This window comes from Eleutherodactylus coqui, chromosome 1 (genome assembly GCF_035609145.1).
Source record: "Eleutherodactylus coqui strain aEleCoq1 chromosome 1, aEleCoq1.hap1, whole genome shotgun sequence".
Taxonomy (NCBI): Eukaryota; Metazoa; Chordata; class Amphibia; order Anura; family Eleutherodactylidae; genus Eleutherodactylus; species Eleutherodactylus coqui.
This window is the reverse complement of record NC_089837.1, coordinates 318,791,192-318,804,611: the sequence shown is the minus strand read 5'-3', so window position 1 is coordinate 318,804,611 and position 13,420 is coordinate 318,791,192. Positions and strand designations below refer to the sequence as shown.

Here is a 13,420-nt window from a genome sequence, read left to right as displayed (position 1 = left end):
TAGACACAATGAACATTGATTAATAAGATGAGAGTAACTCTCCAACTACCGGCAAGAAGATTTGGACTTTAGCATACTGAATCCCCAAATCCTTGGAGTAAATAGTCTCTGTTAGCAACAGCCCATGTGAGACCAGTTTGTAGTACCACATCAGGAGACAGAATATGAAGTTAGATAGGCAGTATCTAAAGAAATCTTGCAACATATATGACAAGCAGGAAGTCAGGGCAGCAGACAGAAGATGAAGTCAAGAAACTAGCTGAAACTTTAACCAGTATACACTAACAGAAAAAACACCTTAGAAACAAGTAGAACTCGGAGAACCTATTGCTCAGGCAATGGAATGATGGGAGAAAAGAGATTAGCAGGGGAAGAATTACACTAGCATGTGTTGGTCCTTAAGGAGAGTCAGTGGACCTGCTATAAATAGAAGTTAGTCTAAGGCTTTATTCACACGGCGTTGCAATTTTCGACCGCAATGAATGAGAGAAAGCTGCGATCAAGTCTCGCGTTTTCTCGCCCATTCACGCGGCTGGGTGTGGCGTGTATAGACCACAGCCTGGAATTCTTTTGTTCAGTGGGAGAGTGTTTAGCAATGCTAAGCTGTCTCCCGCTCACTCCTCCTCCCTTTGCTAGCTGATTGTGGCAATAGAAGCTACCATAGAAGCCTATGGGAGTTGATGGCAAAGAGAGGAAGAGGTAGTTTAGCAGTGATACCCAATGCTAAAGTGCCTCCCCTCCTCCCCTTGTCAGCAGCTCCCATAGGCTTCTATTGGAGTTGCCGACTGATCGCGGCAAAAAGATAGGGCAAAACCTATTTTTTTAGGCCGTGAGTAAAAGCAGCCAGCTGGAATCAGCAGCATATGAGCTATCTTTTCCAGACGGACAATTTTACACCTATCTGAATGAATGCATTGGAATCCAATGCTTCAGATGGCCACGATTTTTGGCTGACATTTATCGCGGTAAAATAGCGATAAAACGTTTTTGCGTGAAAACGGCCTCATAAACAGAATGTAGCTGATAGCAACAGTACTGAATGTATCACTCTGCTGTTTGTGGTTAGAAGATTGGCAACCTGTGATAAATGTTTCTAGTGACTGTTTCTGTTGACCTAAGGATAGGCGAGACAAGGACAGGTGTCTAATCCACCAAGCACAATCGGCAGAGTGATACACTCAATGCTGTTGCTATAGGCTGTATTCTTCAGACTCTCTAGACAATAGAGTTTCTCCTAAAGTCCAACTAAAGGCCCATTTACATGTGTAAACATGGCCATTGTGATCTTTTCAGCTGAACGATGATTTTAAGGTGACCATAAAATTCATTGTTTAGCTGCAGAGAGATAACACAGACCGCACACTGTGTTCTCAGCAGGTGTCAGGTATTACATTGAATTCTGCCGACAGCCTGTACGAAAACAATGCTGGGCTCTGCAAACAGCTCCCGAGGCCCCTTTATACGCAAATGAAGATGATAAAGTGTTAATGGACATTAGTGTCCATTAACACTTTATGTAAAATGATTGCTAAAACTTTCAATCTTTCAATCATTTTAAAGATTATCTTTGCGTGTAAAAGGGCCTTAAGTATCAAAAGGAGAAGAACAGTGGCAATGATCATGCAGACATGAGCGGAGGAAATTGAGCACGTGTTTGCAATTATTTCTTTTCTCAACCCTATGCAGTAGTCTTTAATATATGAGTTCAGTTAAAAGCGAAATAATGAATTATAACTGAGTGTCTCTTAATGATATCCAAAAAAAAAATGATCTGCTCCACTCATGCCCACAGGCTGTCTCTAGTACTGCAGCTCAGCCTCAGTTACTTGAATGGAGATAAGCTAAAATATTAGACACTGCACCATAGATAAGAGGGCTGCTTTGTCTAGCAAAATCCTGGAAACCCTTTTAATGATTTTCTTCACCCTCCACTCTAACTATATAGTAATCATTTTTGGAATTAGGAAGTATTACTACAAAGGCTGAAGTTCCCATTAGACACAATAGGCCTGCGCCCTTAGGCAGTAATGAGGCAACAATTGATAAAAGTGCAGCTGTTCTGTGATAAACTATTCAGAATATGAAGCCTACGATCTGCTGTGTTAACAATTAGAAAAGCTGAGAATTTTTTTGAGGCTAAAAAGATTTAGGAAGAAAGGAAGAGGTAGGGGGCTAATGCCACAGCGTGTGTGCCTATTATTACAGCAGTAGAAATCTAGCCCTGTTTACTGCAGAATATATACTATGTGGAATCCATGCTAACATATACTTTATGTTAAAGCGGTATGCTGATGGACTGAACGTGATACAAGTCATATCAGTAGAAAAAATACATAAATACTATTAATCCTGAGAGTAGCATGCAGCCACTATGGTAGTACCATGGGTGGAATTGGTGTAACTATAGGGAATGCAGGGGATGCGATTGAACCCGGGCCCAAGAGCCTTAGGGGGCCCATAAGGCCTCTCTTCTCCATATAGGGAGCCCAGTAATATGAATAAAGCATTATAACTAGAGATGAGCGAGTACGCTCTTTTAAGGCTGGTGTTAGATTAAGCATCGGTCTTGTCGAGTAACTGATTACTCAACCGAGCACCATGTGGGGGAGCGGCGGGGGGGGGGGGGGGAGTGAGAGAGATCTCTCTCTCCCTCTTGCTCCCCCTCTGCTCCCCTCCGCTCCACCCCCCCCCCCGCATTGTCGGTCGAGTAATTAGTTACTCGACAAGACCGATGCTCGATCAAGCATCAGACTTAAACGAGCGTACTCGCTCATCTATAATTATAACCTGTTACAGCTTTTGCACTAGGGCCCAGGAGCTTCAAGTTATGCCTCTGCATTAACCCCTTCAGTGGCAGGTTTAGGTAGTCTTCAGCACTTTTCAGTGCAGCAAGTCCCGGAGATTTTCCGTGCGTGCCACTAAAGGGGTTAAGAGGTTAAGAGAAGTTGGGGGGCACCAAGACAAACTTTTGCACCCAGGCCAATGAGCATTTACTTATGCCCCTGACGGGTGGCATTATTGTAGAAACACAGATTCACAACACACTTTACAAGCTACCATAAACTTGTACTAATAATGATGTCCTCAACAACCCCATTCATCTCTCCTCTTCTATGTGCAATAAACAAAGAAATTGCTCTCCTGACATATCACCTCTTGGTCTATTGTCAAATTGATTTCCTTTTCTAGCTCCCCAGCGTGGCGGATCTAGCGCATAACTGACAGTATATTACTGAGCGTGTAACTTACTTGATTAAAACGTATAGGAAGAAGGAAAGAAAAGCAAGCCCAGCATACAAAGATGTGTAAGACCACTATATGTATTCGAAGGGCGCAGGACAGATTGCACTAATTATTCCCATGCTATTTCTGGATGCAGATAGCACACTAATAGAAACACACCCAAATGCCGCGGCAATGTAAATAGTGCATATGATCTGCTCTAAGGTGCAAATATTTGGGGTCACCATGTTTTATAGATTTCACCAAGGTTCTGTCACCTTGAACAAAAGTCCTACTCAATGCATTGACAATGTCATCATGTATTTTTTTTAATTACATAACTTTTCTATTAATCAGAGGTGACATTCATCAGAATCCTCTGCTTGCAACATTTACAGCTTTGCACATATTCGTCAACCAGACTGTCAGTTTTTGAAGCTATTCAGGGAAATGTTCTACTTTAGCTCTTTCCCAGAGATGTGAGTGGCTTGTAGGACATCTCGCATTAACCCTTCCTGGACTGAGGGTCATGGAAGTGTTTTTGGACTATGAATTCTAAGGATTCATTGTTTATTTATTTCTCTTCCTAATCTGCTAATATTTTTTGTTAATTTTGTGCAGGACATTCAGACCTCTCTTAACCCCTTATTGACGAGCCTATTTTTTGCTTTAAGGACCAAGCGATTGTCATCGTCGCATTGCAAGAGCCATAACTTGTTGACATAGCCATATGAAGGTTTTTGGGGGGGGGGGACAAGTATTTTTTATTGGCACCACTGTGAGGTACATATATTGTATTGTATAAATTTTATTACATTTTTTAGAGGGGAAGATTGAAAAACCCAACATTGTTTCCGTGTTTTGTTCTTACGGCGTTCACCATTTAGTAAAAATAACACGATAATTTTCTTATCTGGTCAGCATGATTACTGCGATACCAGGTTTATGTAGATTTCGATAAACGTTCTATTACACAAGCTTTAACACTTGTGTAGGGCTGCTAGTATGTGAGCGCTAGCAGCTGCCGCCAGCGATTGCATTTTCCCGACAATTGTTGGTCTGAACCTTCAAGCACAGGTGAAGTCCAGCAATTAATGAAATAACACGAGTGTTAAAAGTCATAGTGCTATTTGTTGAGCTGCACCTGTACTTGTTGGGAAATCGCAAGTGCTAACGGCTTCCACTAGTGCTTGTATGATAGCGCCCTTAGTGTACTTCACATATAGTGGAAATGGTGTGGATCTTCTGCAATGGACAGTCCACACCAAACTACACACCATTTTGAGGTCAAAATCCACACAATTGCTGGGGATATTGATGTTGATTTTGGTGCAGATCTACAGCTGACTTCACCCATTCTATTGAAAATCCGAACCAAAATCCGCTCCAATGGTGCAGATTTTGACACAGAAATTGTGCAGATTCCGCAGTGGAAAATCTGCAGTCGCTGTTACATGTAAATATACCCTTCTAGTGTTAATTGCCAGACTGCACCTACATGTGCAGCCCAGCAATTACCAATAAAACGTGTGCTAGCTGCAGCCACTAGTGCGCATGTCTTAACGCCCTTATATCCCCCACTCTCTAGCATATATCTTAATATTCTCCCCAGTCTCCAGCATGAACCTCACTATACTCCCCGCCCTCCAATATCTCGCATGTAACTCAATATACTGCCCCCCAACTCACCAGCATCTGTCTCTTATCCTGCCCATCCGATATATATTATTATGTCTCCCACTGTACCTGCGCCTGGTCCAGCTGTGACTGCTGAGTGGCGCTTTCACTTTAAGACAATGTGGATGCTGCTTACAATAGGTGTGGCTTATTGGGAACAAGTTCTGAATCCTGGAGATATGGAAGTTGCAGGACGGGTCAAGGAGCGTACGGCTCTAAAGTCCGGTACTGTTTAGGCAGAGGCAGCGGGAGCACCTATTTTCCCTTCCATCTACAGAGCACAAGAGTGCTTGTGCTGTACACCAGAGGCAGGTCTATCATACGGCATATCTGATAGATGCGGGGAAGGGAATTTTTTTCTCAAATTTTCTCAAGGATAGTCACAAATGGCAAACAGATGGTAAATTCTGGTCGCCATATGCAACTTGTAGGGCACATTAGTGACCATTTTGGTTGCCATTGGGAGCCCGGCTTTGGCTCCTTTTCTCAATTGTTGCTACGTAGCTTATATTTGTACTTTTGTAACTGATATAATCTATAAAATGCCTGTAGACTATAATATACTTTTCTCTACTACACATTTGCTTTTGGGGTGTTCACACATTTTTCTATCCTGGTGAAATAAAGTTTGCCCTCTTCTCATTTGTGCTAGCCCAATTCCAAAGGTAGCAGTTTGCATTTACACATGGTAATTTACGGGTGAGTGTATAATTTTGGGACACTGGAGTAAGGGTGCTATTACATGTTGTAGCCAAGCCACTGTAACTGCATGTGGATTACCGCTAATTACCAGGCTTCCCCTATACTTACTGTAAGTAGAGATGAGGCACAGTAGTTAGCAGTAATCCGTGTTTGATTACTGTGCCTCAGCCACAATGTGTAGTATCACCTTTATAGCTACTGAAAATGGGGAAATCAGTTGTAAAGAATAAAGGATGAATCAGTAACTTTAAGCAGATGTAGCCATTTAGAACATTAGTTATAACTAAACTACGGTTTTAAATCTATTGTTACCTTCATAGACATAGAACTTTTTACAAAAACAAATAAAGTCACATTTTCCCCATATTTGTGTAGCTAGAATGCAAATTCCCCGGTGAAGATCTCTATCTACACAGCACGTAGTCTGTGTGTATTTATGTATGTCTCCCGTATCAGGGTGATATGATTGCTATAGTCATATTTCAGTATTCTAGCTTTCGTCTGATGACTTCCATTTTTACAACACTGACAAACAGCATTTATTTAAACCATCCTTTTCAACAAATCTATTCAATTCTTAAACCAGGCAGACACAATGAATTTTTCTCACTTTACTGAGGGCTTGTGATTGTCCCACCAGAATCAGAACGTTAGAAGCAAGAATGGACAAACAAAAATTGAGTAGGATGATTGAGCGCTCAGAACGAATGAATCTAGAATACAAAACAGAAAAAAGGCATTAAGACTCGGATCTTCACAATCCATCAGGACAGTTGAAAAGAGTAATACAAATACAAGTTTAGTCACATAAAATTCCCCCGGCAAGCATGGCATAATAAAACTTCTGAGGGTACTGTGCAGGTACAATGGGTTACATTTTACCAACAGATGACCATATTACTTACATCACTTTTATACCAAACTAGATTCTACAAAACACTTCAGTGAATTTACCAAGTTTGATCTGGGAGCCATGCATCAGTCAACGGGTTATTCATCTGTTATCGAGAACTATATGCAAAACCCATCATAGACGTATTAATGTCAGATCTTCCCAACATACATTATGTATTCAACCTCATGTAGATGGCAGCACACAGAGTACAGCCCCGTTAGCTGCATGATACATTTCATTGGGTGCTGTTCCATATATAGGGGAGAATACTATCGTAAATTTCATATCCAATCCCACATTTTTTCCAACAGTGCACATACGGTAAAATCAGATGCATATGGAAGTATAATGGAGGGTCAGATACTTCTGTATGCACCATATTACAGTAGTAAATACTGTAATTTGGTGGTCGTACAGCCATGTGCATGAGACCTTAGTTAGCTCCTGTTAAGACCACTAGGTGTTTAATGTTGGGAATGAACCTCCCTCATTTATATACACATGTCCTACACAAATGAATGGACATACAATATGTGAAGGAGGCTTGTTTATTTTGAAGATCAGAACAAGCAGCTTTTTTTAAGGGCTCCTTCATACAGCGAGAAAACTCAGATAATAGAACACATTGATTTCAATGGGTTCCCTCACATTCTGCGTTTTTGCATGCACATTACTTTCAGGGAAGAAAATACAGGGCATGCTCTATTTTTGTGCACATTTGCATACCCCCGGCTCAATAGGAGTCTATGGGGGTGTGCAAATGGGAACTCTGTCCACATATAATCACGCATGTAACTGCGCAATTCTGAGGGGCTATTTGCTGACCCCCGGAACTAATTAGGATGCTGAGCAGATTCAAAACTAGCGTGGGTGACTCCTGCACCGTTGTGAACAGGCCCGGCAGCGCAAAAAAGTACAGTCAGCTGCGTGGAAAAACTCACAAGAACACGTGATAGTGCTCCTTTCAGAGCACATTACCGTCACGCATACGTCACGCTTGTGTACAGGAGCCCTTAAACACGTTGGTGAATTACAAATAGTAGGACAATCATTATTGGCATTCTCTTTATATATAGTATTAATTTCCCTCTTGTTTATTTAATTTCCAGTTAGATAAGTCCAAGCTAGGGCTCATTCACACGTGCGTAATAGTTTTCAGTCACATGTTCATTACTCTGTTCTGTTTTTGGGGCAGAAAATAGAATTAAACATTTCCGCTTTTTCCCCATTGGGTTCTTAAAAAAACGGAAGGCTTTCAGCCTGCCTCCGTTCCGTTAGGTTTCAGTTTTTTATCAGAACAAATAGCGCTGCAAATTGAACTATTTGATCTGTTAAAGAAAAAACCTAATGGAACGGAAGCAAACTGAAAGCTTTATGTTTTTTTGAAAACCCATTGAAATCAATTGCGAAAAATACTACAAGCTTTATTTCCATTTACCTATATCTATCTATCTATCTATCTATCTATCTATCTATCTATCTATCTATCTATCTATCTCATATCTATCTTATATCTATCTATCTACCTATCTATCTATCTATCTATCTATCTCATATCTATCTATCTATCTATCTATCTATCTATCTATCTATCTATCTATCTCATATCTATCTATCTTTCTATCTATCTATCTCATATCTATCTATCTTTCTATCTATCTATGTATCTCATATCTTTGTATCTCCTATCTATCTATCTATCTATCTCATATCTATCTCATATATATCTTATATCTATCTCATATATATCTCATATCTATCTATCTATCTATCTCATATCTATCTATCTCATATCTATCTATCTCATATCTATCTATCTATCTATCTCCTATCTATCTATCTATCTATCTCATCTCTATCTATCTCCTATCTATCTATCTATCTATCTATCTATCTATCTATCTATCTATCTATCTATCTATCTATCTATCTATCTATCTATCTATCATCTATCTATCTATCTATCTATCTATCTAATATCTATCTATCTCCTATCTATCTATCTATCTATCTATCTATCTATCTATCTCATATCTATCTATCTCATATCTATCTATCTATCTCATATCTATCTATCTATCTCATATCTATCTATCTATCTATCTACCACTTTTTGACTTTAAAGAGATCTGTCATATCTTTGACAGCTGATAGAAGTGGCCCCCACTATAACATTCGTCATGACAAGGCATATGCAAAGAGTTCTCTAAAGAAGAAAACCCACTTAAGTACTATTTATCTAATGGATACAGTTTGGTGCTCTCCAGGTCTTACGGTAATTTTAGAAACAGAGTTTTCACCATTAGACTTAGTGCTGAAAGCTTTTGTCTACTATTCTAATAAATATGCTTTCTGCATTTTTTCTGACAATGAAAAATGAATAACTTGTACTTACTATCTGTTTTTACTGGAAATTAAATAAATGCCATAGTGGTCTCTGACTTTTACACATTACTGTATGGTGTATGACCAGCCTGACAAACAGATACAATTATTTCTCAAATTGTTTTTAAATGATGGGAATTTATCACATCAGTCATGAAATACATAAGCGAAGGCATTCTGTAAATGACAAGCTGCTTTTATTTTTAGATGGTGAGAGTAGAGCATTGACCGCATTGTAAGAATTATTTTTCCTTTGAGCAGATGATGGAAAAATTAAAAGGTTTGCTTTGTAAGTTTGTATTGTTGGGTAGCTGAGAAAGATGTGTATAGCAATTGTACACATTATGCTGTCACTCAAAACCGTAACACACAGGAGGATTAGAGAAGTTACCTAGAAATATGAAATGTAATTTGTTAAGCTGATGTAATGAAAATAATAAATGTGTTGTGAGGACTATAATTATAATGCATGTCATTTAAACGCAGACCGAAAATCTTGATCATCTAAAGCATTGGATTCTAATGCAATCGTTCAGATGGGTGCTTTTCCAGGGCGTAAAAGATGGTGCACATTCCATCCGTCCACTTTAACACGCCTTTTGTCCCAGCTTTTTGCCGGAATACATAGCCGGTTCCCATAGACTCCTATGGGAGCCGTAAGAAAAGAGGACGGGGATGGAGGTGGGAGGGAGTTTAGCTGCGTCTCCAGTTGCTAAAGTCCCTCCCTCTCGCCTTGTTGGCAGGGCTGGGGAGAGAGGGAGGTAACTTATTTTAGTAATTTTCAAATACTTTTTGTCTGTGTCCCCATGATCTGTCCTCAACGCTTCTTTTATTTGTCTCCTACGTATACGCCTACATTCCCCAACATTGTGTAAGAAGAAGCCATTCTGTGCTGCAGACAGCTTCTCCTTTTCACAGCGCCTGTTCCCCGCTGGACCTGTTGAACTGTCAGAGTCTCAGTGCATCGTATTGTGATAAACATTACTGTACACCCGATGCACTGAGACGCTAACAGTGCATCAGGTCTGTCGGGAAACAGACGCTGGGAAGGGGAGAAGCCGTCTGCAGCACAGAATGTCTTCTCATTACACAGTGCAGGGAAACAGAGCAGCGGAGACAGAAAAGAAATAAAAGCAGGAACTGATCAGGGGAGCAAAGGACTAAGTATGTTTAAAAAAAATCACTACAATACTGTATAAAGTAGACTTTATAAATAAAGTGTTACATGGAAACAGCTGTGCCTAAGAACAGTGAAGGCACAGCTGGAGCCCCCTGATTCAGCCATGCAGTTAGCTAGTTGAAGATGGATTTCTCAGCACTGTCTTCACCTGGCTACATAGCTTAATAGGGTTTTTATACGAAAAATGTACAACCTGTTGCAAAAATGCTTATAATCGTCTATTCTGTACTTATAAATATTAAAGAGCAGCAACTCTCTAAGCCCAAAGGTGAACACACACTTTAATGCTCTCATTGACATGTCAAAAGAAAGATATAAATGTAGTTGCAAGTAAAATATGATAATGTCTTCTGCCTCCGGATCCATTAAAACACTGATTTTGTACAGCTGCATTGAAAGTTAGAGAAGATGTGGTAGCAGTGGCACAACTAATGGTCCATGGGACCTTCTATAAAATATCGTCAGCTTCACCTCCTTACTGATGTGTAGTAATATATAAAGAATATTTTTAGGAGTTGCTTATTTCTTCTATTATATATAACGCATAATGTGTAATGTTTTATAAACTTTTCTCAATATAACTAAAATCAGATTGCTGTTAACCACTTAAGGACCAAAGACTTTTTTATTTTTGTTTTTTCGTCCTCGCCTTTCACGAGCAATAGCTTTTTACGTTTTTTTCAGCCCCCAGTATGAGCGCTTGTTTTTTGCAGAACGGGTTGTATTTTTAATGGTACGATTTAATGTAGCTTATAAAGTAATGAAAACCTTTTAAACATTTTTGAGTGGTAAGAAATGAAAACATGCAATTATGCCATTTTAGATGAGTTTAGCAGTCACAGTGCAGTAAAAATGACATGAACATTGTTCTATGGGTCAGTACGATTATAGTGATATCAAAATTTATATAGCTTTTTTTCACGCTTTTCTACTTTAAATAAGTGAATAAAATATTTTCTTAAACAAAAATTTCCTTCGCCTGTACGTTTTTAACTTTTTCGTTGATTGAGCTGCGCGTGGGCTGAGTTTTTTGCAGAGTGAGCTGTCATTTTTGTTATTACCATTTTCGGGTACATGCAGCTTTTTATCATTTTTTATTCAAATTTCTGGGAGCCAGGATTCCAACAAAAATTGCAATTCTGGCATTCCATCCTTTTTAATTTTTTTACAGCCTTTACCAAATGGGAAAAATATTGTGATATTTTAATTGTTCGGCCTTTTCTGTACACGGTGATAGCAGCAGAGATTTCTTTTCTGTTTTTTATTAAGAACATTTTCTCTGTCCAAGAAGAGGAAATTGCAACATTATAGAGGATACTATCTCTGGACTATAACCAGAAACCTGTAGGTTTTATGGCTCCAATCCATTCCCAATCCACAATTTCCACATTATTTATGTCATCTCCAGTCTGATCAAGAATTGCACCAGGTGCTTTATTTCTATCCTGAATGTTCCTTCATTTTATAACGCCTTGTTATCTATGTTGTAACATACCTCCAAAATGCAGCATAAACAGCAAGAAGAATGAGCAAAGCCATGCAGGAAACAGCACAGCCAATCATCAAGGGGACTGATGGAGAACCAGAGACATCCATTACCTGCAGAGAGAACATACAATATAAGCTTTTCATCAAAGACTCAGCGTTAATTGTCATGACGTGGTTCATTGTCAGTTCTCTTTCAGACTGTCTTTTTGATAGCGGAACACTAAATTCTGAAATCACTTTGAGACTTGTCTGTATTGTAGGAGGTTTAAATACAATTCAGCTGTATATTGTAGGGCATACAGTACTAAAAAAACGACAGGAACTGTACAAGATGTTCTCATTTAGAGGACTTCAAAAACATATTAATTTAGGATTGTTAATGTAATGGATTTCTTTCTATCACATGAACATTTTTCCAAACTTTTAAGTTATAAAGGCCAACAAAATAATGCTGATGAAAGAGAAAAAGGGCACTTTAGCCAAGACTGAAGTTCAGACTGACCATAGACCTCGTCTATGTACTAGCACAGCTGCCTTAAAAGTCAGCATTTCCTTATCAAAAGGGGGATTGGTAATAGAGGCACTAATTGAAATTACAGGTAGACACTGGATGTATGCATATTTTACTTATCTCTTCCGTGTTATTTTGCACTTTGATTGGTCGTTTCATTGGAACTAAAGCCTGGTTTAGACACAACGATTATCACATCTTTTAAGCGACTTTTGAGCGATAATCGTTGTGTGCTTTTAAGCACAAGATAATCGCTCAAACGTCGAGCAATCACTTTGCGCTCCGAGCGGGGGATTTAGAAGACAAGCGGTGCCGCTTGTCTTCTGCATAACAGCTGTTCTCTACTTCGAGCGTCTGGCTGTTATACAGCTGAGCGCTCCGAGCAGAGGAGGCAGAAGACAAGCGGGGCCGCTTGCCTTCTGCATCCAGCTGTTCTCTGCTCGGAGCGCCCGGCTGGACCGCTCTGTTCTTCATACCCCGCCTGTGTTCAGGGAGCAGGATACAGCTGAAACAATAGTATCAGCCATATCCCGCTGTGAACTCCTGATAAGGCTGATTGTTCTCTTTTAGCATGATGAAAGACAACAATCAGCAACTGGTTAACGAAAACTGCACAATGTCAGTGCACTTACACACAACAATATCGTTGTGACTAAATCAGCCTTATATAACATTTTTATTATAAATTAAAAAATCTGTAAAGACATTTCTCAGACTCTGTTATGCGCTCCTGTCTCCCAGCTGGCAAATCCCTTGAGTCTTGACAACTTCTTGACAGCAATTTGGGGCCTATCGAGGATACCCCCATACACCTGCCTTGACTGAAGGTAGAAGGAGTATCCCCAGAGGAAAAGCACTGCAGTGAGTAAGCCTTTTACTATTTTTTGTCCTCCCCTCTCTGGGTGAGTTCTCCTTTCAGTCTAGCCAGGAAGCTTCTACTTTGAGATAGCAACTCTTAACAGGACTGAGTTCTGCGCTTCATATATTATTGTATTTTTAGTGCATAGCAAAAGACTATAAAGAAAGGACTACTATAAGTTTATAATGACATGATTTAAATGGATTGTTCGGGAATGGCACTTAATGGCTTTTGTCTGTGCAGTATAATAATAATAATCTTTATTTATATAGCGCCAACATATTGCATAGTGCTTAGTTTGTGTAGAAATCCATCCTAGGACAGCAGAAAGCATGTGTAGACCAAAGGGGAAAGGGGGCTGAGTCGGGGCCACAGGTGGGGTTGCATAGCCTAACACTAAATTGTTCTAAACAGTGCAGCACTAGGTTCCACCTGTGATACGCTGAATCCGTTGCCCCTCACAAGAAACTGCGTTCAGCTTGCTGGAGAGATAGCAGAGCA

At 39.7% G+C, this 13,420-nt stretch overlaps 1 protein-coding gene across 5 annotated transcripts in view; it reads right to left on the bottom strand.

The window, feature by feature from the left end:
• The window catches only part of ADGRB2 (adhesion G protein-coupled receptor B2), a 399,447-nt gene that overhangs the window by 23,959 nt on the left and 362,068 nt on the right, over positions 1–13,420 (bottom strand). For all 5 annotated transcript variants that reach the window (XM_066575036.1, XM_066575037.1, XM_066575038.1 and 2 more), the window contains 2 exons: positions 11,557–11,660; positions 6,212–6,314 (listed from right to left, as the gene is read on the bottom strand). In XM_066575036.1, coding sequence (XP_066431133.1) covers positions 6,212–6,314; positions 11,557–11,660 — 207 coding nt within the window. The remainder of the gene's footprint in view (positions 1–6,211; positions 6,315–11,556; positions 11,661–13,420) is intronic.